The sequence below is a fragment of the Eubalaena glacialis genome, chromosome 15 (genome assembly GCF_028564815.1).
Source record: "Eubalaena glacialis isolate mEubGla1 chromosome 15, mEubGla1.1.hap2.+ XY, whole genome shotgun sequence".
NCBI lineage: Eukaryota > Metazoa > Chordata > Mammalia > Artiodactyla > Balaenidae > Eubalaena > Eubalaena glacialis.
The window spans coordinates 60,695,176-60,722,929 of record NC_083730.1 but is presented as its reverse complement, the minus strand read 5'-3'; the positions used below and the strand labels follow the sequence as shown (position 1 = coordinate 60,722,929).

Genomic DNA, 27,754 nt, shown 5'->3' with positions numbered 1-27,754 from the left:
ACCTCCCAGTGCATGTTGAACAATAGTGGCAGGATCAGACATCCTTTTCTTGTTCCTGATCCTAGGAGAACACTCCATCTTTGCACATTAAACATGATGTTTGCTGTGAGCTTTTTGTGGATGCCCTTTATCAGATTGAGGAAGGTCCCTTCTATTCCTAGTTGTTTTATCATGAAAGGGTCGTCCTTTATTCTATTAATATGGTTTTATTATATTTATTGCTTTCTATATGTTGAAACAATCTTGTCTTCTTGGGATAATCTCGTGTGTGTGTGTGTGTCTGTGTGTGTATAAATATATTTTTTCTTACATATTGCTGCACTACTTGCTTACCTAATATTTTATTGAGGAATTTTGTGTCTGTACTCATAAAGTCATCTACTCTTTTTTTTTAATGCATTACTTTAAAAAAAATATTTATTTATTTATTTGGTTGCACCAGGTCTTAGTTGTGGCAGGCAGGCTCCTTAGTTGCGGTTCCAGGGCTCCTTAGTTGTGGCATGTGAACTCTTAGTTGCGGCATACATGTGGGATCTAGTTCCCTGACCAAGGGTCGAACCCAGGCCGCCTGCATTGGAAGCATGGAGTCTTATGCACTGTGCCACCAGGGAAGTCCCAAAGTCATCTACTCTTTTAAAATGTTTTTATTCCTATTAGAGTATCTAAAGCTGCTCTGAGTGCTAAGGAAAAACAAGATGAACAATAAGTCAAGAAGTTTGGTTATTTAAAACCTTAATACACCATATGATTACTCGTCTTTAGGGGGGACTCAACCATGTTAGAAAGGGGTCCCCTCTTATGGTGCTGCAGGGTGTTGACCCTGCACAGTGGCCTTCATTGAACGCCAGGAAGCTTCCCATTTGGTTTGGGAAGTAAATGTAAAATGAAAATTCAAGCAGATTAGCCACTTAATCAAGGTATGATCAAGAGAGTGGAGTATAATGAAAATATATGCAAAGGAACTGTGAGTAAAAATTGGGTGAAGGCAATTGAAGCTGAGCAATAAACAAAATTGCTTAAAGCTCATGATGAGTTGTGATCATGCTGACCTCTAGGTTTGTGGGAAAGCACGAGTGCACCAGAGGTGTTAGTCCCTGTTATCTGCACAAGAGAGGAAAGGTTTGAGGCCATGGGGTAGAAGGAGCCCTGAGGCAGGATAATAGAATGCTGTGCACTCAGACAGTTCACAAATGGGAATTAAACATGAGATTTTAAAAGAAAAACCTACCAACCCACATAATCTTCAGATATTCTCTCCCCTATGACAAGGCTGGAGCTAGAACTGCTTGAAATACACATATATGTTATGTATTGTATTTTATATATATTATCTGTCCTATAGGTTTTATATTTGTATATGTATATTCAGAGTTTAAATATAGGAAAAGATAAGATATTAACATTGTTTGGATGATTTGTTTCTATTAGTAATTTGGCTCCACAATTTGTTAGCTGTAGTTATTTTACTTAAAGTGAATTTGTGTTTTACACATCATTTATGCCTATAGATTTTTACATTAAATTTTATTTTATGGTTGTAATTACATATCAGAAAAAATGTATTTGCTATATTCGTCATAGCTTGTGTGTGTGTGTGTGTGTGTAATTGTACTTCTGAGAGCGATTAAGGCTCTTGAAAGTGGAACAGCATGTGCTGATCTGTACAGTTATCCCTGGTGTCCACTCACATTCTCATAGATTCCCGATAAAAGAACTTCTTCAGAGAAAGAGAAAAAAAGATGAGTTTTTGAAGCATGTGACCTATAAATTGTAAAGGTGTTATTTTGCTGATGTAAGTTTAATCCAAGGTGTTACACATTCTACTCAGTATCTTTCTAGAAGGACTAAAAAATATGGCAGGGCCCTCTATTCCTTCAGAAGATGCAATCTGCTGGGATTTTAGTCAAAGTCACAAAATGACAAAAAGGTGTTAGGTAGATGCATAGTAAACCCTGATAATACAGATGTTACATTTGAGGAGGAAAAGCCCCTCTCCAGACGGCTTGCCGGGCTTCATAGTGAGGTCCTGATCTTCATCTGGCGATGGGCAGGCCATGTCCGCTTAACAGTCACCTCCTTACAAATAGGGGTAAATCTGATCCTTTTGTTGAAGTAAAATCTCCTAGTAGCATAGTTTTAGATAGTACATCGTATAGCCAACTCTGTACAATTAAAAATTAGATTGGTCTATTAAAGAACATTAATAGATTGTCAGATTGTTAGCTAAAAGTTACCTTTTTTTCTTTTCTAGTTCTTTTGAATGGTATTGCTATTTTAAAAGTAACTCTGATTGCTTTGTATGTATATGAAGTTTCCAGTACACTTTATTGCTCAGAGTGACTTGTTTACCAGTTAAAACAGTGGTTTTTTTCAACAGTCTTGTATGTGTGAAAGTCTGTTCTGTAGTCAGCGACAGGAGCCTCCACCCCAACGAGCTTCCCGCTCAATCTGGGCAGGTGGACGGGGAGCCCTGCGGACCCTGTTGACTGACAGCGGGACCACGTCCCACTGAGGGATGGTGTCCTGCCCTGAGATCCTCTCCAAATCTGTTGTCAGCTGAACTCAAATTCAGTTCAGCAAACATCATCTCCACAGTGACTTCTGTGTTTACAGAAGGTGGAGAACCAAGTAAGAATAAAACATGATTCTTGCCCCGAAGGAAGGGATCTATTTATATTTTTGTAAAAACTTTATTGAGATCTAATTCACATACTATACAGTTCATCCATTTAAAGTGTAAGATTCAGTGTTTTTCTTTTTTTTAACATATTTACAGAGTTGTGTAACCGTCACCACAATCAATTTTAGAAAGTTTCCGTCACCGCAAAAAGAAACCCTGAGCCACTTAGCTGTTATCCCCAACCCTCCATATTCCCTGCAGCATTTGGAGACCATTAATCTACTCTTTGTCTTGCCTCTTCTGAATATTTCATGTAAATAGAATCGTATGATATGTGGCCTTTTGTGTCTGGCTTCTTTCACTTAGCATAATGATTTTAGAGTTCATCCATGTTGCAGCATGTATGAGTACATTGTTTCTTTTTAGTTTCAAATAATATTCATTGTGTAGATAAACCACAATTTGTTTATTCATTCGTCAGTTGATGGGCATTTGGGTTGTTTTCACTTTTTGACTCTTTCAGATACTGCTGCTGTGAATATTTGTGTATGAGTTTTTGCTTGAACATGTTTTCAGTTCTCTTGGGTATAGACTTAGGAGTGAAATTGCTGGGTCATATAGTAATTCTACGTTTGCCTTACTGAGTAGTTAGTGAGTAATTACTTGCTGACTCGTCACCACAGGAGCTGCTCTGTTTTAATTCCCATCAGTCGTGTGTGAGGGTTCCAATTCCTCCACGTCCTTGATGACACTTGCTATCTGTGTTTTGTTTATAGCATCATAGTGACTGTGAAGTGGAATCTCATCTTGGGTCTCATTTTTCTTGAATGCCCAGTACGATGTTGTTAGCGAACCCAGGTCTGGCTGCTTGCCGCTCGAAAGCCAATTCTTAAGAGACAAGTGTTGGTAGGAAAGGAAAGGTTGCTTTATTTCGGAGGCCAGCAACCGGGGGAGAGGGTGGACTCCTGTCCGAGAACCAACTCCCGATTGCTGTTCAGGGGCAGGGGCTTTTAAAGGGGAGTTTCAGGGTTGTATAGGCAGAGGGAGGGAGCAGAACAGCATAGTCAGTTCTGACAGTCATCTTGAAATCAGTAATGTGGTGGTCTGATCGGCGTCATCTTGGTTGTTTTAAGTACAGTTAATCTTTAGTTCCAAGGTTTGTTCCCATTTCTTTGAGGCCAGTTCTCGGAATTGTGTGAAGTGGAGTAGCTTATGTCATAGCTTCAATCGGTCATCATGTAGTCATCCTCCTCCACCTGGTGGGGCTTCATTAGCTCATTAGCTCACAAACAGCTCATTAGCTCACAAACAGCTCACAGGAGATGGCTCAGAATATTATCTATAGCCCTTAAGGAGGAACTGAAGGTCCTTGACTATGCTTAATGACTAAGCTATTATTATTTGGTCTCCTTTAACTGTTTTCCTCTGTTTCTGCATTTTCTCACTTCTCTGATTAAACTTATTCTTTTTTTTTTGTTTGTTTGTTTTTTTTTTAAACATCTTTATTGGAGTATAATTGCTTTACAATGGTGTGTTAGTTTCTGCTTTATAACAAAGTGAATCAGTTATACATATACATATGTTCCCATATCTCTTCCCTCTTGCATCTCCCTCCCTCCCACTCTCCCTATCCCACCCCTCTAGGTGGTCACAAAGCACGGAGCTGATCTCCCTGTGCTATGCAGCTGCTTCCCACTAGCTATCTATTTTACATTTGGTAGTGTATATACGTCCATGCCACTCTCTCACCCTGTCACATCTTACCCCTCCCCCTCCCCATATCCTCAAGACACAGACCTACTAGAGAATAAACTTATTCTTTGGCTAAAGTTTTTCCACAGACAAAAGGCAGGCTGAGGACATGGGGGGGGGGCAAGGAACTGCCCAAGGTCCTGCTCCGTTTCAGTGTCACACATTTATCTGTTTTCATGGCAACTTTGTGAAGCTTTTGTCAGTGATTTCAGTTTCATAGTTGAAGAACTGAGGTACAGAGAGGTCAGGTCACGGGCCCTGGACCTCTCACGTGGTGGGCTGGGAGTTTGGGAGCACGCCCTGTTAGTTGGTCTCTAGAACTCCCTTGCCCTTTCTCCTTCACCACCCTGCGTGAAGTCTGATGCACATGGGCTTCTGATGGTAATGGAAGGAAAGCTTTCAGGAACACAGGAGAGGGAGAGGTCAATCCTAACCTCGTACGTGGGTGTCTTCACATTGGAAGCAGTGTTTGCATTAGTCTTTGAAGGATGTGAGAAATGGGGTGGAAGGGAATATTCTGTAGAAGGAACAGTGTGCACGAAAGTAAGATGGCAGGAAGTTCCTGGCAGATTTAGGAATTACCGGTGTTATGAGCAATGTGCTGGGCTGCAGGGGAGGGGTTGGGGGAGGGGGAAGAGGAGGTGACAAGTGACGTAGAACATTAGGCTCACACTGATTAGTGATTTGTAAATGTTTTTACTTTATTTAAAATATGAAGTAGTTTTTAAGATTCAGAAGAGTCACGATAACAACAAAAAAAATCCTCCTCCTTTGCCAAAACATTTGAGATTAAGTTGCCAGTATGCACGCTTTGCCCGTCACCCAGTAATGTCCTTTATGAAAAAAACAAATAAGCAAACAGAAAAACAGATTTACTTCAGGCTCACAGGTTGTGCTTACTTTTCATATCTCTTTAGTGTCCCTCAGTCTGCAGTGGTTCTTCAGCCTTTCCTTGACTCTTATGAACTTGACACTTTGGTGGAGTACAGGCCGGTTGTTTTGTAACATGCTTCTCACCTTGGGCTTGTCTGATGTAGTGGATGTGGGTTCTGCACCTGGGGAGGAGTGTCCCAGAAGCATTGCTGGGTTCTCACGGCATCCGCTCAGGTGGTGCACGATTTCACGGCCCCTTTGCTGTCGACATTGACCTCGGTCACTTGATTACAGTGGTGTGTGGCAAGCTTCTCCACTGTAAAATTACTCTTTTTCCTTTTGTAGTTAATACGTATTTGCTGGAGAGTGACTTGAGATTATGGAAGTACTCTGTTCCTCATCAAACTGTCACCCACTAGTTTTTAGCATCTGTTGATATTCATGAGATGAATTAGTTACTAATGTGATATTTGCCAAATGGTGATTTTCTAATTTCATTATTCCTTCTATATTTATTAGTTGACTTATGCTCCCCGTGATTTATTTATTCAGTTTTTATAATCTGTTACTATCATTATGTAGGACCTTAGTCGGGGGAGGGTGGGATGGAAAGGCTGGTGAGCAGCCTTTCTTGACCTCAAGGAGCTGACAGTCTACTGGGGCCTGTTGGGTGAGTTTATAAATATTGTTATAGATGATAGCAGTGAAATTAGTCAGAGGTAACACCTGGCCGGAAAGAGAAAGATGTGCTTCACTGAGAAGATTATATGAAGGTGTATTGCCCCATAACAAATTACCATGAAGTTTGTGACTTAAAGCAGTACAGGTTTCCTATCTTACAGTTCTGGAAGGCAGAAGTCCAAAATGGATTTCACTTCAGTTTTGGGATATTTATGAGGAATTAGTAGGATGGGTAGATCAAGGCCATTTTATGAAAGATCTTTAAAAGCTGGAGTGAGGAGTTTATAGTCAAATCTCTGATGTAACTATGGTTAAGCATTTATTTGGCAGTAGTAGGCCAGATTAGAAAGGAGGCTGGGACGACCACTGGGGAGATTCACTGTACATGAAAATAAGGAGCGTGGGCCTTAACCAGGGCTGTGGGTCTGGGGCTGGGGAGGGGTAAGACTCTTTAGAATTGCTGCTTACTTGATTTGGCAGGTGACTGACTAAGCAGACCTATATGAGCTCTTTATTCAGAGTTTCTTGTGGTCTGCAGGGCTCTGGGAATTGATGGGCCACGGAAATAAATTGGGTTCCTGACCTAGCAAGGCTCTCTTTTCTTGTAAATATTGTGTTCTACAGTAAATGCATTTTAATGCAATAGCAAAAAAGCCTTCCAAAGCAGAAAAAAAATTAACTTGCATATTTTGCTAACTGCGGGACAGCTTTCTGTGGCCATTTGATACAAGGTGCCATACTGGTTTATGTTATTGTGTCTGCGCCTCAGGTGGGCGGCATGTGGGATCTTCCCAGACCAGGGCTCAAACCCGTGTCTCCTGCATTGGCAGGCGGATTCTTAACCACTGTGCCACCAGGGAAGTCCCTGGAAATAATTTTTAAGCATTAGGTAAATACTTCTAGATTACTCTCCACATAGTTTTTTCTTCCAACAACAATATTAGAAAATTCAGACATTAAAAAGAAAAAAAAAATGGAACAAGACCAGATCTCTCAAAATATAGGCACAAATTTTCTGTGAAGATCTTAAAATTTGTTTTTTTGCTGTTGAGGTGTATGAGTTCTTTATATATTTTGGATATTAACCCCTTATCAGATAAATGATTTGCAAACATTTTCTCTCATTCAGTAGGTTGTCTTCTCATTTTGTTGATAGTTTTCTTTGCTGTGCATAAGCGTTTTAGTTTGATATAGTCCCACTCATTTATTTTTGCTTTCGTTGCCTTTGCTTTTTGTATCAAATCCAGAAAATCATCACCAGGACCAATGTCAAGGAGCTTACTGCCTATGTTTCCTTCTAGGAGTTTTAAGATTTCAGGTCTTAGCATTCATGTCTTTAATCAGCTTTCCAGGGTTCTATAATGTAAATTAACTTGCTCCCTACTGGCATTTCTCTGTAACAGATTTATGTTTTGCGTTCTTAGTTACTGAATGTTAAATCAGTTTTCATTCACTTATTTCCTTTTCACACTTCCAGGAATTTTTGTTGACAGTTCTCATCTGCTTTTGGCTTTTTACCTGTTGTCGTTGTGACTTTATGTCCTTGTATTAGTTTTATTAAATTTTTTTGTATAACCTACATTTTATTTATACTTTCTTTTTATGTTCATTTCTCCTTCCACCCGAGTTACTCTCCCCAAGTAGATATTGGGTTGGCTAAAAAGTTTGTTCGGGTTTTTCTGTAAGACGTTACAAAAACCCTAGCAAATTTTTTGGCCAACCCTATAGCAATTGGTGGTAATCCCTCCATGTTAATTACCATGAGCTAACTAGCATATCAAACCACTTCATAAATTTTAGTGCCTTAACACATTAAAAATTGATTTCTTGCTCCTGGCATAGTACAGGAGCTCCTGTCATAGTACAGTAATGGTTGATAGGGGTTAGTTCTGCTCCATTTAATTACTCTGGGTTTGGGGCTCCCCCAGGTCCTTGGGAATCTTTCTATCTGACCTGAGAATGGAAGAGGACTGATGGTTACACATGAGAGGGGTTTGGGGCCAAAGTCAGAAGTAGCTTATTATAATCATTTCTACCCACATGCATTGGCCAGAACTCAGTTACATAACTGCATTCAAATGCATGGGAGTAAAGGAAATGTAGTTCAGCTATTTTTCCAAGAGGGAAATGAACAATTAGCCATTCTATGCTATGCATATTTTGCTAATTCCCATATAATTGCATATACACACACATGTACACACTCAGACACTCATATGTTCATGAACCCATGTCTTTTTTTAGATTATTGCTTGTGCTATAAAAATGGGCTTATATTATGTACATCTTTTTCCGTCTTTTTTTATGTTGCTCAACTACATCTCATGGCAAATCTCTTCCAACTCATTTGTTATAGTTCTAATTCTTTATAAAGCCTACGTAATATTCCATGATGTGTTGTATCAAAATTAATTCAGTATTTTCTCTGTTGATAAGCGTTCATTTAAAAATGCTTTATTGATACTTTGGTGGTATTTAGAAGGGAGCAGAGCTAAATGTTCTACATTTTTAAGTTGGAAGTCTAGCATTCAAACTTGTGAACAAATGCTAAATGCAAGTTTATTTTCAGAAATAAAGCTATAATGATTGATAATTTGGGAGATGATGGGATGTACTTTGTAGGAATAACAGCAGTTTGTTTCTTTAGATTCCCCAGAATCAGTTGGCTGGACATACTTATTAGCAAATATTCTAGATGTTTGAGGAGCACATAGAAATATTTAGCAAGCTATGTTCTGATACCAAATAACTACTTAAGTTTACTTCATAATTTGTAAAGCTAAAATTACATTAGCAAAATTTACAGTATAAATAAATCTTTTATTTAATTGCAACATTAACTATTAACTTGTTTTAGGCAAACAAAGAATTACTATATTTTAAATGGCATTGTACTCTTTCCTGTAGATAGATTCTACTGGCATAAAGAAGGTGAGAGTTCAGAGAAAAACTAATTAATTAAGTGCCTGCGAAGAGTGAGGTACCGCTAGAACCTGAGGGTGTAACAAAGAATGGTAAAGACATAACGTATAAGGGTCATTTTGTTAGTCATAGAATATTACTCAGTGAAATATTATGTAGTTAGTGACATTGAGAGAAAAATAGCGAAATAAACAATGTGTTTTTCTGTAATGTTAGCTATTGAGAGACAGACAGACAGACAGAGAGAGTGAGACAGAGAAAGGTGATTAACCCCATCTCGAATGCCTGGGCTGCATTAGGTGCTGTGGGAGCCATGCACTTTTGGAAGACAACTCTGCTGGGAGCTTGGCCAGCGTGGCACAGATTGGTTGCTTCCCGTGATCTCTCTTTCCTCAGTCTGTGCTGAAGACAGTTCCTCTCAGCCATCATTTGAGCAAAATGAGCTCTTTGACACATGCTTGAGATACCGATGATCCACACTATAGACCCAAGAGTTCTCCGTGTGCTTTAGCATGTGATTGATGGCCAAGTAGCAGATCTGATGTCCTGTTATAAATATTAGGGAGTCTAATTTGTATTCTTTGGCCAGAAAGGATATTTTAACTTTAATTGTAATGAGCTGAATATGAGTCCAGGACTTCTGGCATCTAAGGTACCGTCAGTGTGAGGTGAGTTTCGATGTGTCTTTTGAAAACCAAATTGGGGGAACCTGAAGTAGGCTTAACCGTAATTGTCCTCACGTCTGGTGGTCAGTGGTGTACAGTGTCTGACCCAGGATGCTTGGTGGTCATGCAGTGTTAAGATGGTTTTCATAACTGGCCCCTCTGTGTGCAGAAGCAGAGGGCAGGTCCCAGTCAGTGGTGGCTTTTCTCAGTCTCTACCATTGGGAGGCCCGGAGTCTGGACAAGTCCCTGCTCTCTGCCTTGTGAGCGCTGCCTGAATCAGTCTCTCAAAATGATGGCGAAACCCACTCAGGCTTCCCTGGTTCTGGTGGTCTGGGCCTCATTGCCTGCTGATGCTGGTGCTTTCTCCTGCCTTAGTGCCTGGCAGCCTGCAGAGCATCACTAGGCCTCAGAGCAGCTCTCTGCAAGTCTTGATCTCTGTAAATTGCAGGTCAGGAGACCTGGGCTCTAGCTTTGACTTCATTATTAGTTGTCTTGCCTTTGACATGTCACTTAAAATACCAGGTCTCACTTTCCTCTTCAATAAAATGAAGAGTTAGATGAAGAGGACTCTTAAGTCCTTCCAGCATGTATTTATGGTCAATGTTCTGTCTGTTCTTATTGAATCTTCTTGATAAGACTCTTAGCAGAGCCCTGTTTATTGCTGGTTGTTAAACAGCACTATTGTCCATTACTTAAAAATTGCTTGTCCTGGGACACCAGTAATTTTTGGTTCCAGAATTGGCCCCTGGTATAACTATTGTTGTCTTGCTTCCATGGGACAGGTTACCCAGACCAGAAGGTCAAGAACGTAAGGACTTGTGCTATTTATTCATGATCCCGGCTCTTTAGAAGGAAGGATCCGGTGGCAGAATTAAGTTTTGATTTAGGCTGTTGTTTTAAGAAGAGCCTGTAACCAATCTCACCCTTCAGCTGGCCTTTCTTACGTGGAAAGTTGAGGAGTGCCATTTGCCCGCACAGATGCCGCAAATCAGATAGATGCCTTGCCTGTGCTCTGTCCAGGCTGCAGTGCTGCTTGGGAGCCGAGCCAGGGATGATTCAGGAGCGTCATCCTGTCCTAACGGTGCCTCAGAATCCCAGCAGCGCCAGCGGGAAAGCAGCGTCATACCAGCTCCAGTCACCACAGTATTCAATGCAGACTTCTCAGCAAATACGTTTCATTCATTTAACAGATATTTACCAAATAGTTATTGCGTGATAACGACAGCACTGTTCTAGCTCAGAGAAAGTAGCAGTGACGTGAATAAATTTCTGTCAGAAGGCAGTTATGTTCTAATGGGCAAGAGAAACGTGCAAAATATGAATAGTTAGGGGGTCAGTGCTGTGGAGAAGAATAGGGCGGGTGATGCAGTGGGGAGGGGCACGGGCGGTCTCAGGAGGTCGTGACACTGGAACAGCAGCTTAGAGGAGGGGGGTATCTGGGGAGTGGGGAGGCGGGGAGGGGGGGCGTCTCCTTTGGGAGGAGAGCTCGAGGGGGAGGAGGCCGTGGCGTCCGGTGGCAGCAGAGGGGAGGCCAGCTGTGCGGGGCCTGGGGTCGGGTGAGGACCTGCTTCTTTCCTGAGTGATGCAGGCAGCCCTTGGAATGACACGATTTAGGAGTTTTCACTTATGCTTCCCTTGGTTTGGCCTTGAGTTTCCCTGAGTGTGTATCCTCTTCAAGGGCTTTTCTTGACTTTAGATCCCTTGAACTCAAAGCTCTGGAATTGACCTCTGTCCCCCCAGCTTCCTGACACCAGGAAGGAGGCGGGCGTCGCCCTTTCCAGGAGGAGCCCCATGGCTTCTCCGGACGTGGTCCTCAGCCTTCGGAAAGGGCCCCCGAGCCCTCATCTCCTCCGCACGCCCTCCCCCTAGGCTGTCATCTGCCCGAGGACCCTTTTCCCCCTCTCTCCCTCTTCTCCCCATGGGGAGGCCCGAGGCACCCGGCTGCACCCTATGTGTGGTCCCCAGTCCCCTCCCTCAGGTCCGCCACACCTGTGCCTGGTTTTCTCCCAGTGTCGCCCGTCCCTGACATTTCAGACTCTAAATAGTGCGGGATGCGGTGGGCTGTGAAGAAACGCTCTGACACTTGTAGCCCTGTCTCCCGTCCTCTGCCCGCGTCCCCTCCCCGTGATCCTCCACCTTGGCCTCCAGGGGGAGCTCGCCCCACCGTCCTGAGGCCTGGAGGATGGACGCCCTAGAATACTGGGGGAGCAGTGATGAAGGATGTGGGCAACTGAGTGAGACATCACTCTTCAAATCCCATTTCCTCTCCATCCTAACTGTACAACACTGGGTGAACTGCTCAAGCTCCCTGAGCCTCACCTGTAAAATGAGGAGAAAAAGGTGTATGTGAGGAATAAATGAATTAGTGTGGGTGGAGCAGGCATTACAGTGTTACCAGTAAATGGAAGCCAGTTAGACATGGTTTTCTGTTCTTTTTTTTTAAAATAAATTTATTTATTTATTTTTGGCTGCGCTGGGTCTTCGTTGCTGCGCGCGGGCTTTCTCTAGTTGCAGCGATTGGGGGCTACTTTTCGTTGCGGTGCGCCGGCTCAGGGCTGGGCCAGGAGGAGGACAGTGGGAATGGGTGGTGTTTGCAAGACTCCCGGGGCTGGAAGACGCTCTTTTCTTCCTTGGGTTCACTGAACAGGGAAGATAGACCTAATGCATGTGTTTCCTCTTTTTTGCACATGCATAGCTCATTTCTAGAGAGTCGCACAGAGGCAGTTAGTACTTAAGAATCACTTAAAATAGTCATAGTCTTTTATTTTCACGTATTGATCACATAAATCAGGGTGGGATTGTCCCTCTCGTAACAGCAGCTGGGTTTCTCGGGGCAGGACTAGTTGCTTCCTCTCTTGTGCACCATGCATTCCTCCCTCAACCCACCACATGCTGGTTTCCTTTGTCACCGTTGCCCTGAATCTGCCGGTCAGGTCCCTGGGCCAGGAACCTGGAGCAGGCAGAGGGGAGCCAATGCTGAAGGGGCAGATTCAGAACCCATGCAGGAATGTGGAGGCCCAAGATACAAGGAATGAGTTTGGATGGTTTTTGAACATATGAGCTATAAATAAAGGTAAATGCAACTGCAGAAATAATTATTGAAACATAAGTTATATAACATAACTCACATAGAGAAGGATAAAAATCAAAAGAAATCCTAGAAGAGTTTTTTTAAAAAGAAGTCCAGCTTAAATGTGTTTACAGAAGTTAGATAAAGCAAACCCGTTATGAAAGTAAATGTAAATGATTTTTAAAATCCACTTAGGAGGTGTTTAACAGATACACCTGAAACAAAATAATATAAAAGTAAAAAAGATGGGCAAAATTTTATCAGACAAACAGAAACAGAAAATAACCAAATGGCATACAATTTAATTTTTAGTAAAAAGGAGAATTTGAGGCAAAATGCAATAAATGTGTCCAAAAGGTAAAATTTCTCTATATTAAATAAAAAGTGCAGTTAATTTTGAATATTACATATGCTTTTATATGTTAAACATTATAACGTCAACATGTGATGCAAAATACCCCAAGATCCAGCAGTTTTACTCCTGGATGCATTCCAACAGAAATGTATACTTCTGGTCCCTGCAAAAAACACGCTAGAATATTTGTAACAGCAGTTTCTGTAATAGCCCCCAAATTAAAACTCCTCAAATGACCATCACCAGTAGAAAGGATGAATAAATTGTGAGATACCCCTGAATGGAGTACTATACAGCAGTGAAAATGAACAACCCTCACACAGCAGTCTACAGAACCTTGAAGCCAGACTACTGAGCAAAAGCCCAGGACCACAGGTGAGCACAGGCTGTGTGATTCCATTCATACAAGGAGAAAAGGGAATGAGCAGAGCTCATCTCAGAGGGCAGAAGCTGGAACAGGTGGCTCCCTTTGAGGAGAGTGGGGCTGTGACCAGACAGGGGTGGGATGGGGACGGGGTGTCGCATATTCTGGTTACATGGGAGAGTTTATGACAATTTCTCAATCTGTCCACTTGATTTGTATATTTTTTAAAAATATATTTTATTTTGGCAAAACATTTAAATGTGAACAAAAAAATTATCAGAAGTACTGGAAAACTGTACAGAAAATTTATTTTAGAGATTCCTGCATTTTGCTTCAGGCTTTTTGCTTAAATAAGAAATAAACAGATTTTTGAGTAATACAGCTATTCAGATTGAATTAATGCATATTGATATTATACCTTAAAACATATCTGTGTGTATGTATTGATATATACTTAAAATATTTTTTAACTGTTGATCCTGTGTTATACCAAGAAGAAATCTTAAAGTCTCCCAAATAGGAATTGTACAGACCATGTGATATTCTGAAACTACCATGTGGTAAACTGGAAATTATTATTAATATTTTAAACAACTTCAAAAATTAACCACTTGGGCTGTCTCTTAAATATTTGGCCAATGATTAAATCAAGATGACAATTACACATTATAATTGTTTTTTAGAAAGTAAAAGTGAGAAAGATAAATATTTCCTAAAAGTTTGTCCAGATGTCTAAAGCTGTATTGAGGGACAGCAATGGTAAATTCATAGTCTTAAATGCTTATATTATTTTTAAAGAAATGAAAATAATTATGTTCACAATTCAGTTTGGCAAGACAACTATAAAACAAACCTAAGGGAAGTATGAGGAAAGAGGTGATAAGACTAAAAGCAGCAAACGAAATAGTTAGAAAAGACAAAAGAAAACAATAGATCTGATGGGTGAGTCTAAGTACTCATTTCTTGAAAGGAAAAAGAAAACAGCACAGTAATATAGACAGACCTCTGGCAAACGTAATTAGGAATAAAATAACACAAGCATAAAGAGAAACAAGAAACCCAATTAGAAATTTTTAAACATAGCGTGCTTTATATCATGTTATACCAATATATATTTTAAAATTGCAATGATAAATAACAAACCTGGGAAATTGTAATTACAAACATTTAATTATGAGAATAAAACCCTAATCGATGCAGAATTATTGGAGGAATTGGAAAGATCATCAGTTCATGGTGTGAGGTCAGACAGTGATTGCGAGTTTTTTCAAGCATCTCAAGAGGCCTCCTGGGGGTGGCCTGGCTCTGCCCAGTGCTCACACCCCCATTCCACCTTGGTTCACCTGCTTACCCTCATGGAGTGAATGCACGGACCAGTGAATGCATGCACACGAGCCTAGTGGGGGCGAAACAGCCCTCTCGGAGGTTATCACAGACTTACGTTCTTAATAGGGGCTATTGAATAGTGAGCATTCAGTTAACAGTGGGCATTATTATTAGCAGATGTCTCATAGTATATGGGAATCAAAATATCAATGAGTAATCATTTGATATCTATTTATTTTTCAGGTTATCCTGAGCCAGAAAAATTTTCCTGGACAGAATATCTGGAAGCTACTCGAACTAATGCAGTACCGGCCAAAGTTTTTAAAGTGGTAAGTTTGGATCTGTAACACTCCCAGCTTTTTTAAACAGGGTCCATGTGGAATGGTGCCTTCATTTGGCAATTCAAAATCATTCTAGTTTTCTCCTTTTAAATTCAAGTGTTGTTTCCATGACCAATTTGATTTGCTTTTCAGTTAAAAATACAAAGGAGGTGACTCATTTACTGTTGTTCCTATACACCAATGTAGATGACGATTTTCCTCCTTGAAGTCCGGTTGGAAGCCCCCTCAGCCTCTGATGACTGAGCCCTTCCTTTCTGGGTCTTTTGGTCCTCTGAGTGGGAACCCTGAGCTTTCGGTCTCAGGGACTGTTTGACGGTCGATGATGCCGGGATAAAATAGATGGAGTGTATGTAGCTCCTGTGTGTTACCCTTTCACCTATTTTGAGGGAACATTGCTTTTAGCAATTTGTCAGAATACCAACTTGTAAAGTTCAAATTTGTACTTACAAATTTATTCCAGGATTAAACCAAGTATAAAGAAAGTGTACTGATAGCATAGTTAGAGATACTTACGTTCTAAACCAGTGGTTTTCAAGCTCTGTTCCCTTTCAACTATGTGTCCCTGACTCATCTTTAATCAGAATTTTATATAGTGAGCTTCTCCATGTGATTTCTTTTACTGAGAGTTTTCTAAAGATCAAAAGGGGTTTAAAACAGAATGCTATTTCATTTTTTAAAACAATTGATTATAATAGGTCGAATTTGGAGGAAGAGGCATAATCAAATTAAGAGGGCTAGAAGTTCTGGCGTGCTAGAAAGCGTTTTAAGAATTGCAAAAATTCAATAAGCAAAAATACCAGCTGCTTGTAGTCTCACTTTCTCTCTTGCTTTATGTCAGAACTTCATTTTACTTTTCCAAGAAGAGAATTATAAGAAAATCATATTATGAAAAGATTTAGTTAAAAAGGCAACCTCCAGCCTCTGTCACAGGGTTATTATGGGTTCACCTCAAGCTGTATGTCTTTGGCATCTGCAATATGAAACAATTACCTCTGTTATCAGCCTGGTGACCTCGGGGAGAAAAGAAATATTTCCAAGGATCAGAGACCTAATTATAGTCAGTATGCTCCATTTAGTAGACATAATAATGCATTTTAGAAAGAAATATGCTTCCACAAAAGCTGGAGAGGAACAAACTAGGTATTCTAGAAAGATTTAACTGTTTTGTAAGTCAGGCATTATCAAAAGTTTTATTTTCCTACTGCCATTTTCTAGACTTGAGAAATTCAGTACCCTTTCATTTTCAAGAAAGTCAACTGAACACTTTTATGTGTAATAGCTTTCAAAGTGAAACTTTTTGCCATCCTTAAACACTGGCAGAGTTGTCTTTTGACTGAGTTTTGGTAAATTTCCTTAGTTTCAATGATTTGGTAAGCCCCAGTGCATTTTTTCCCCACTCCATTTTCTTAAGTGTTTCCTGAGTGTCCATCGTTGTAGACTCCTGGTTCCCAGCATTTTAAGACTTGGAACAAACCTTAAATTAATACAGTTTAACATGCTTATGTTAAAGATGAAGCAACAAAAGCACAGATTATGACTTTAAATTACATTGTGGTATGATTTTAAAACATTTAGCTGTTATGATTATGGCAGCTTTTATCTATTTTAAAATTTAAAGGATCATGTTTATACTTTCTAATTATTTGTTAATTTTGCCTTCTGTGTCTTACACTCCAAAACTGGGCAGTGATAATAGTCAATGATTTCTTAATTTAAAAGGTTAATTTTAGAAAAAAATAACATCTAAACCAATAGAGAAATTACAATAAGATCCTTTTTTGAACTTGTGACCATTAATGAATTTATGATTTAATCTTTGTCTTTTAGCTATCTTGAAAATTGCCAAAATATTCTTTTTCCTCCTGCAGGTTTTTATGAAAGTGGATAAAATAATATTCATGAAGGTCTATGTGCTCTTAAAACTAAATTCCAGTTGTATTAAATATCTGATGTAAAGTTAGAACAGTCATATTTTAGAAAACGTTAGTAGCACATCTGAATTATTGGATTTCGCGTGACTTGTTGCTCTTGTAATGTTACAGCGCTTGCCCCATGGTTTTCTCCCGAATATGAAACTTGAAGTCGTGGATAAACGAAACCCCAGGTTAATTCGTGTTGCTACGATTATAGATGTTGATGACCAAAGAATAAAGGTACACATTTAGATTAGTACGATATTGTATTGACGTTTTCCCTACGCTTCCTGTGAGACTGGCTTCAGAGTCTCTGATTTCTGATCTCAGCAGGAGAATCGAACTGGCCTGACTTCACTGCTGGTCACGAGACTCTGGTAGAAGGTCCTCTAGCCAGTGTGTGTGGAAGGGGACTCTGTAGATTAGACACGACTGATTTTCAGAGGGTTCTTACACGTCCCTGTTTGGATTTGCTGCGTAGACATTATACATTTTGTTCCTTTTTTTTTAAAAGCTTCTTTTTGTTGGTATTATCAGATTTTTCTTGAAACTGTTGTCATTAAACACCTTAACAAGAACAAATACCTCCCTGTTCTCTCCTATTCAAACAAAAGGTTAGATTTTGAAGTGAAAATTTGATTCACAGATTTCTATACCATCCTTGCTGTGACATCTGGTTTTTTAAAAATATACACATCTTCAAAATTAAATTATCCTTAAGTGAAAGCCTTTGGTTTTTTTATACAGAAAGCTGAAAGCATCTGTGGAATTCAATAAATCTTCTACAGCATATGACAGTTCAAAAATTATTTTCCACCCAAGCACAGTTTATTTTCATATTAATAAAAAGATTGACGCCAACGAATATTTATAGACATTATTAAGAAAGATGTATTTAAGTTCGATATACAGTTTGATATAATTTAAAAGAAATCTTATTTGCTATCTGCCTAATTTGAAAACAACTTCTAATTCATCTCATAGAGGATAATCAGTACGTACATTTTAGTAAAACATAGAGATGTGTATTTGGCTTGGCCATGGATTATCAAGAGCAGATATTGGCAATGTCCTTTATTTTTCTGACAACTGAAAACTGTGCTAAAAGCTATTCAGGAATAATATGTTATAGGTATTTTCTCCCACATACATTGTTATTAAGGTTTTATTTTAAATTTAATTTTAAGCATATTGCATAAATTCTTATTTGTAGCTTTTTCTTGTTTACTCTTTTTAAAATTTATTTATTTATTTATTTACTTATTTATTTATTTTTGGCTGCATTGGGTCTTCACTGCTGCGTGCGGGCTTTCTCTAGTTGCAGCGAGCGAGGTCTACTCTTCGTTGTGGTGTGTGGGCTTCTCACTGCGGTGGCTTCTCTTGTTGGGCAGCACAGGCTCTAGGCGCACGGGCTTCAGTAGTTGTGGCATGCGGGCTCAGTAGTTGTGGCGCACGGGCTTAGTTGCTCCGTGGCATGTGGGATCTTCCTGGACCAGGGCTCGAACCCATGTCCCCTGTATTGGCAGGCAGATTCTTAACCACTGCACTACCAGGGAAGTCCCTTATTGTTGTTTACTCTTATAGCACTTACTGTGGGATTGATTTTTGGATATCATAATTACTTTATAAATTCAGTAATATTTCATTATTGAAAATGAGCGTCAGGTTTTTTTCTTTAAATTCTTATTTAACTTTCATTATAAAGTTATTGCATTTATAGGAAAAGCTTAATCTTAATAGTACATCAAATGTTATTTAGAATTTTAATTGACAGATTATTTTCTTGTGGTTCCTAAGATACATACAATAGTATCCAATTGAACGTATTTGTCAGCTTACAGTGTGATCATATTGGATTAGTATTACCGTAAAATACCATTTGAAAACCTTTAGCTCCTAAAGTAAATTTAGTATATTCCTTACTTACCACCTCAGCATTGGACTTTAAAAATCTCTTAAGATTTAGCTCATCCTTCCAAAGAAGTGTTTCATGTCTCTTCTCCTTATTCTTTTTCTTTCATGGAAATTGCTTTGACCATTACTAGAAGAAAAAGAGTTGAAAAGTATCGGGTACTTTTCACAGGATTAGAACCCTAAGTGTTACCTCCGTGGTTGTGGGCATAATGGAAACCCCTTTAGGATTTTAGGGCTAAATTAAGATGTGAAATGGTGCTTTAGAAAATGTGCAATGCATTACTTCCACACACCCTTCAGTCTGCCAGAATGTATCAGTCTTGGAATGACATAGGTGTCTCTGGGCTTGTGGAGAACTTGCAGTCTCCCAAAGAGCCTCTGACCTCCTGCAACACCTGCCGCCATGGCCTCCACCCCATCCCTCCCCAGGCAGGCCCGCAGCTGGGTAAGTGCTTGTCCTGCCCTGTGAGGTGGAGGTGAGGGGATTGTCTGGGGGCTGGCGCAGATGTCTGAATAGAAACATTATAGAGAAGGTTCAGAAGCATGGCTTAAAGTTCCATTCATGGGTGTTCCCAAGGAATACAAGGTGTTGAAAATGAGCGTCAGGTTTTTCTCTGAATTCTTGTCTAAGGAGATTGAAGGTAGTGGTGGGGTTATCTTTGCCAGTTGAGAAAGCAGTTGACCCTTTCCTGGTCTCCTCTTGGCCGGGGACATCCCTTTTTTCCTTTATTAATGTGTTGGTCATATAGTTCTGCAATTTCCTCTTTTAATGTCAGTATCCTTCAAGGACTGTTTTTATTGCTGGCATGTGATAGATGCTTAAGGTACGTGTGAACGAGGGAAGGAGTGAAGGATGAGTGGCATGGAATGTACCTTGGCATCCTCCCATTTGAATGAGATAGTTGTGATAGTCACAAAGCACTCTTCCTTCATGCTCAGCTGCTCTCCTAACTCCTCTTCCCTTGGAAATCTAACTCAGCCTACTGCACAGGAAAGTGCCATAGGTTACACTGGTCAGGTTTGATTCCAGCTCTGACTCCTATTTAACCGTGTTAGTAACTTGGTAGTTACTCAACTTATTTGCACTTTTCTCATCTGGAGAGCGATGTGGTTCACAGTGCCCACCTCCCAGGCTGGCTTTGAGCATCTGGATGAAGATTGTATACAAAACTCCTGAAACTGTGCCCTGCTCTTTCTAGGGCATCAGTTGGCCGCCGCTGTGGTTACTAGTCAGTGCAGGTGCCCTGGGCTGCGCTCCCGGGGGCCCTGGTTTTCTGTGCTAATGAAGTAATTGTCATCAGTAGAGGGAGAGGAAACAAGCCCAGGCTACTTGGTGAGCAAAGCAGGGAGTCTGACTGGAATCCCCGGGGATGCTAACGGAGCATGTGTGATTGTGCCACGGGCCTGGGTTTGAGTGTTGGGGGCCAGCCTGGTGAACAACAAGAGCGATCTTAGTGCTGATGGTGATGACGGTGTCAGATCCTCTTCTAAGGGCTTTATATATAGTAGTGTATCCTCACAGCAACTGGGCGACCTAAGGTACTATTGTACCCATTTTATAGATGAGGAAACTGAAGCTCAGAGAGGTTAAGTAAGTGGTCCAAGGTAGCAAGCTAGTATATGGGGGAACCAGGCTTTAAATCCTGGGTTTCAAACAGGGTTGTTCAACCCTAGAGCTTATATTCTTCCTGCTCCTACTCTTATGTTCTACTTTTTGTCATAATTACCCCACTTGATAGAGGGAGAGCAGATGTCTAGGATAGGGAGTGGAGTTCATCTGTAACACCACTCTACTTTGTCTTTTGTGCAGAGCTCACGTTGCCTGTCCTGCCTGGAGGTTTGTGTGGTCCTGGCATTCCATGGCAGAGCACAGCAGACCCAGCAAAGACACACTTTGTTCTTTTCTGCCACTCCCTAAATATATAGTTGCCCATATGTGCTTGATTAATTCTGTTTTATAACAGCTTTTTGAAACAAAATTCACATACCGTAAAATGTATTGGTTTTGAGTTCGTTCCCAGAAGTGTGCAACTGTCAACCACTATCTAAGTTTATAACATTTTCATCCCCCCAAAAAGAAAGCTCATATCCATTAGCAATCACTATTCGTTCTGCACCTCCACCTTAGCCCCTGATAATCCGGCTTTCTATCTCTATGGCTTTGCCTATTCTGAACATTTCATATAAATGGAATGATATAATATGTGACTCTTTGTGTCTGGCTTCTTTCACTTTAATGTTTTGAAGGTTTCATCCAAGTTGTAGCATGTAACAGTACTTTATCCATTTTCATTTCTGAATAGTATTCCATTGTATGCATATATCACATTTTGTTCATCATGGGTAGACATTTGGGTTGTTTCCACTTTTTGGCTATTTTATTTATTTATTTATTTATGGCTGTATTGGGTCTTCATTGCTGTGCGCGGGCTTTCTCTAGTTGTGGCGAGTGGGGGCTACTCTTTGTTGCAGTGCGCAGGCTTCTCATTGCGGTGGCTTCTCTTGTTGCGGAGCACGGGCTCTAGGCATGCGGGCTTCAGTAGTTGCGGCTCGCGGGCTCTAGAGTGCAGGCTCAGTACTTGTGGCGCATGGGCTTAATTGCTCCGCGGCATGTGGAGCAGGGGACCAGGGCCCAAACATGTGTCCCCTGCAATGGCAGGCGGATTCTTAACCACTGCTTTTTGGCTATTTTAAATAATGGTGCTGTGAACATTTGTGTGTGTTTTTGTGTGGACATATGTCTTCACTTCTCTTAGGTATATATCTAGGAGTAGAATTGCTGCGTCCTATGATAATTCTTTGTTTAATGTTGTGCTCCAAAGTGGCTGCACCATTTTACATTCTCACCAGCGGTATACAAAGGTTCCAGTGTCTCTACATCCTTACCAACATTTGTTATTGTCTATTTTATGTATTACGGTTATCTCACTGGGCCTGAAGTGTTTAGCTCCAAAGAATCTGAATTATTACATGTGACCACTAAAGAGAAGGGGGATGCAGCGATTGTTGCTTCGTGGTTGCAGTAGTAGAAGCAGGAGCAGTAGTGGGTGTGGTGACGTTAGTCTCAGGAGTCACAGACGCAGTAATAGGAAGGTAAGAAGACCCAGGTGCTGAATGTGGGCTTTGTTCCAGGGAGCTCGTTGAGTATGTCACATATCGCATCTTTATCGTCACAGCAACTCTCTTGTTTATTTTTTATTGAGATGTAATTGACGTATAGCAGTATATTATTGATAGTTTCAGGTGTACCATATGATTGGAGATTTGTATATGTTGGGAAAGCATCACCACAATAAGTCTAGTTACACAACAGCCCTTCCAGGTAGGTGTTATTTCTTCTTTGCAGTTGGCATGGAGAACTGAATTTGACCAAGGTTGCACAATTAATTTACACTTTGATGTTTCTAACTCATTTTAGCCCTTACTCTGCAGCTCTGATGAGCCATTGGCATTAGGGGCTGTAATTGTCAGTGTTAGGGACGATGGCAGCCCTATTCAAGATACTCTACACTCCGCCAGGCCAGATATTCTGATTTTCATACTGAAAATATCAATTTGGTTGTGTATGGTTCATTGGTAGGTGAGCTGTGAAGTTTTTCTTACAATGGCAGGGTTTTAAGATGCTATTTCCCTCTTGTTTTGATTACTGTGTTTATTAATTACCATGGTTACTCTCTAATAAATATTTATGATGTACTCAATGTGTGTCTTGTTCAGTTTATAGCCAGCTATTATGTTTAATAACTATTCTTTTGTTTGGTTGCACAGTGTACTCTGTTATATCTGAAAACCCGTTACTGTCACCTTATCAGGAATTGTGCATTAAATTACAATAGACGGATGGATGCTTTTAGGAAGTTTAGCCTTTATTTGGGAAAAAAACGTATTCTTCTACAAATAAACATAAAGGGAGGACTTAAAACAGAGTAATATTTGATAAATATTTTCCCTGTGGGAACCGCAGCTAAGCTGTGAAATGAATTATAAATGAATTCCAAATAGATGTTTTAGGAAGTTCTACTGAATCATTAATAAATTGGGTCTCTTCAGCAAGTCTTTTCATATCTAATGCATTAACTGGATGTATTTGTGGCATTTCTAAATGAAATAAGAGCATCATGACCAAGAGAAATTGTGTCACAGTAAGTGGTCTATGTGTGTGACTTGAAACTAGTTTGAATTTTAGGTCAGATTAATAAGTCCAAAGCTTTTGTTTGAAAAAATCTTGCAGGTGGACCCGTGCAAAGCAAAAGTCCAAATACGAGCCCGTGAATGTTCATTTTAATTAAGGGTTGCCAGCACTTTGAGGAAGTTGCTTGACCCCTACAAGTCCTGGCGTAATTATCTGTCGAAGAGGGAGCAGAGTATGGAGTGCGTCCTCTCATTCACCAGCATCTCCATCTCGGGCGCATTTTTGAAAATGATTTTGAAATACGAGGCTAGAACAAGATGCTAACATTAAAAGTGACAGTCCTTTGAGCTAAACTTCTAATTAATGGCCATTACGTGCCACAGTGATTGATGACTGTCTTCATTTGGGAAGGAGACTGGGACAACTTTCAAAAATATTATGACCAATTAATGAAAAGATAATTTTCAGAGTAGTTGAAACTATAAATTAGTGTCAACCATGATTTCCAGAAAAGTTGAAGCAGGTAGAAGGCTCTACCTGGTAAAGTTGCATTAGTGCGATCACGGTCACAACAAACAGCAATAATAACATCTGTGGCGGCTCACCCGGGTGTGGTGCCACATGCTACCCTGTGCGTGCTTCACATCCTTTTCCTCTCCCCATCCACACGCCACCCTACAAGGGAGTCTCAGGGAGGAACAAGTGCAGGCGCTTCAGCAACTTGCCCGAGGTCGCGTGGCTCCTAAGTGGTAGAGCAGGTGGGGACCAGGTGGCCCGGGTCTTCAGCCGTAGCTCTTAACCTGCAGGGTAGCATCTCCGTCAGTTAAAGAGCCAGAGAGTAACCCAACCTTGGAGGCCAAGTGTTTCTGCCACAGCCTCTGGCTCTGTGGTTTAACACAAAAGCGGCCATAAACTATATGGAAGCAGGTGAGCGTGGCTGGGTCCCTAGAAACCTTTATTTATGGACACTGGAATTTGAATTCCAAATAATTCCACATGTCATGAAGTGTTCTTCTTCTGATTTTTTTCAAGCCATTTAAAAATGTGAAAAACCATTTTTAGCTACTGGCATGCACAAAGATGGGTGCTAGGGCCCTATTTAGCCTCTGGGCTGTAATTTGCCAGTGCCTGTCTTAATAGATACGCTATACTGATTAGATGATGAGATGAACTTATTGAGTCGTTACCTTTAGTATAAGCAGTTTTATATCCGTGCCTTTTTTTTTTTTTCTGGATATTTGATTCGTGAACCAAACCAGATCTATATTTAATTTTCAGTCTAGTTTTAGGTAAGTTTTATATAGTCAGTCAAGGAGGTAGATGAGATGATGCCACGGAATCAACACTTTCTAGACTTAAATGCATGCCTCCTAGTATCAGTGGATTACCAGCCATTCATCTGATTTTCAGAGTGAGTGTAGTCAAGCCCCTCCCTGCCATCATGTACATTCTTTCCCAGAGTCAGCTGATCTGCCGCTGGCGTTGTATTCTCCAAGAACTGTGAGTAGAGACTCACACTGAACACGTTTATGAAAGTCAGTGTATCCAGAACAGAAACCTTTCCAACAGCGTGAAGAACCGCCGTGGCGGGCAGCCGGCCCCCCCTGCCTGAGCTGCTGCCGGCGCTCCCATCTCCCTGGGTAACCTCACCCTGCCCGTGTCACCAGCCTGCCCTGCAGGACCTGCTGAGATCCTGACCTGTGACTGTTTGGCTAGAGACGCTAGCCTAGTCATGAGCTCCAAAGAATAGAAATAGCACGTTTCACAGTTTCTATGCAGAACACTGTCTCTTGTGTGGAAACCCTTAAATAAAAGGTGATGTGTGGTAGCACTGGTTGTTTTGAACCCTTATTTTAGGGTTATGCATTTCTTTGTGTGTCTGAGGAATGCTGTAGATGGCGCAGCTGCAAAATGCACGCCCCTGTCTACATAGATATTGGATTATGTTTGTGTTTCAAGGGTTAATGGACTTTTGACTAAGTTAGTAAAAGGCCCTCCATTCCCTATACTCCATCACTTCATTCAGAGCTTTGTATTTACTCAGAAAGTACAGGGCCGCTTGCCTGCCGGATAGTGAAGACTGGTTTCCCAGACCTTAGTTGGAAGGTGCGGTCTGGACTCGCTGTCTGTCTGCAGAGTGAACGAGAGAGTCTTTGGCGTGTGTCTTAGCTTTGGAGGAGACACTCATGGTCTCTGCTGTTCTCCTGAACAGAAGTGCACTGTTTCTGACCAGCTGCAGCTCTGATATCACAAATGCCCTCACTGATACTGATACGTCGCTAATTATGCTGAGCATCATCTCTTTTTCTCACATCCTGCTTTACACTCTATTTTTACCACCAGGAGAATATCTCTCAAATATAAATAACTAAATGAAAACACCCCAGAATGAACTGATTAGGCAAGATGGTGAATACATTTTCCCCCTTGTTACAAAATCTGTGTCATTTCTTGTGATATAAGGACAGGCGATAGACTCCGGGAAAGGAGATGCTTCTATGAGAAGGCAATGGGTAGATTCTTACTCAGGTTAATTTATTCCCAAAATGGACTTGTATTATCTTCCCATTGCTACTGTAACAAATTACCACAAACTTAGTGGCTTAAAATCACACAGGTGTAGCACATTACATTGCCCTGTGTCACTGGGCTAGAATGGAGGTTTCAGCAAGGCTGTCTTCCTTTTGGAAGCTCTGGGGGATCCTGTTCCTGGCCTTTTCCAGCTTCTGGAGCAGCCTCTGTTCCTTGGCTCTTGGTCCTTTTCTCCACATTTAGCAGGTAGCATCTTCAAACCTCCCTCCGACATTTCTGCATCCTGTGAATAGGGACGGTTGTGATTATCTTGGGCCCACAGGATAACCCAGGATAATCTCTGCCATCTCAAAGTCCTTCACTTAATCACACCTGCAAAATCCCTCTTGCCATGTAAGGGAGCGTCTTCACAGGTTTTAGGGGTTAGGATGTGGACATCGCTGAGAACCATTTTTCTGACTATTGCAGTGGTGTTAAAGTTAAGATACACATTCAAAACAGGTAGAAGAGGCGAGGTCTACTATGCAATCAACAGCTTTTATTTACTGAGCACCCCAGGGTAGAAGGGACCATTCTAGGAGCCAGGGGCCCTGAGACGAGGCCCTCACAATCTAGTTGGGAGATGGGTTAAGTCACAGTTCAGTGTAGAGTGCGTGGCACAAACCGTAAGGTGCTGTGCAAGTTCACTGCAATGCAGCGAGCATTGTGAGCAAAGATGCCGAGGGGCAGATGGCTTCTCAAGAAGAACAGTTTTTCTTCTCTTAGAGAAATTTGCATTTCGAAACACCAAATGCCTTTATTTACTATCATGTAGAGACAAAGGAGTCTTCAGATTTGATCTGTTTTAACTTGTGTGTGTGCATGCATGCATGTATGTATTTGCACACACACACACGCATACACACACATTTATTTATTTATTTGTTTTAATTGCAAGGCCCTTGGGCAGGCAGGCTCTACAAGCTCTGTGTTTGGACCTGGGAGCAGAGGCGTCACGGGAAGTTGTGTGGCTGTGGAGCCATTGGGGCTCAGCTGTGGGGAACAGGGCGCAGGGGCCTGCAGCTCAAGCAGGTGGGGCGGATCTTCTTTCTCTGCTACTACTTCTTAGAGGCTTATTGCCTGTGCGTCCTACCCTGGGCCTCCCTCCGGGCGTTTGTGCCCTTGCCTCCTTGGCGGGACCAGCACACGGCTGTGGAAACAATGGGACCAGGCTGCATTCACGTGGCGCTCTTCCCCCAGCTCCGAGGGGGGCCTTTGACGGAAAAGAAGGGGGGTAGATCTCATAAACTCAGAGGGTGTATCTGTGTTTCAGGACTGTTGAACCAAACAGGGAACTGTGGTGGGGTCCAGGCGTGCAGGCTGGCCAGGGTGGCAGCCCCCCGAGAACAGCTGATGATCAGGGACACAGGCCGACACCAACTGGGAACAGGCCGCTGAAGATATCAGTATCCCGCCTTCAGGGTGGCACTGGGGTGGCTTTTCCACACTTAGTACAGGTGAGGGTTTCCTGCAGCTGCAGGCTCCCCGTCACCTGGGAGCAGGTCAGGAATGGAGGCGCAGGCCTCACCCCAGACCCGCTGAGTCAGAATCTGCATTTGAACAAGAGCCACCTCCCCAGAGCTGCAGTCATGTATTTAACCGTAACTTGATATCGCTTATATGTTCCATGTTAATATGTCCTGGCTGAACTCCACAGCACGCAGACCCAGACCTGTTTCTTCCCTCAGCATCCACAGCTTAGTAAAGGGCAGCTTATCCACCAGATTGCTCAGTCCAGGCACCTGGGAGCCGTTCCTAAAATCTGCCCGTCTCAGAACAGCCACATACAGCCCACCACCATATTCTATTGATTCTAACTCCCAGTACTGCATCCCTCATCTCTTGACCTCTCTTCGTCTCCTTGACAACCACCCTAATGAAAGCCGGCATCACCTCTCACATGGGCCACTACACTTCCCTTCCAGCTGGGCTCTCTGCACCCCCGAGCCCCTGTCAATCCATGCTGCACAGAGATGCCAGAGTGGACTTAAAATGTGGATTGGAGCACATGCATTGAGGTAAAAAGAATCAACTGTTAGTGTGCCCGACTAGGTCCCGCACACTCCACTGTCAACTCACTTCCCTGACCTGTCTTCTCCCATCCTTTATCACCTTAGAGGCAGCTGTACAGTTTAGAAAAGTGCAAGGATCTGGCTAGAGACTTTGGGCTTCGTATTAACAGTTCTCTTTGGAGTGGAAGTGATGCCCCACTCTCTACCTCACAGCAGTGGTCATGCGCTGCCCCCTCTCATGCC

At 41.5% G+C, this 27,754-nt stretch overlaps 1 protein-coding gene across 1 annotated transcript in view; it reads left to right on the top strand.

The window, feature by feature from the left end:
• L3MBTL4 (L3MBTL histone methyl-lysine binding protein 4) overlaps positions 1–27,754 on the top strand; it is a 308,220-nt gene that overhangs the window by 77,402 nt on the left and 203,064 nt on the right. The window contains exons 10-11 of the mRNA XM_061169140.1: positions 14,872–14,957; positions 17,012–17,122. Coding sequence (XP_061025123.1) covers positions 14,872–14,957; positions 17,012–17,122 — 197 coding nt within the window. The remainder of the gene's footprint in view (positions 1–14,871; positions 14,958–17,011; positions 17,123–27,754) is intronic.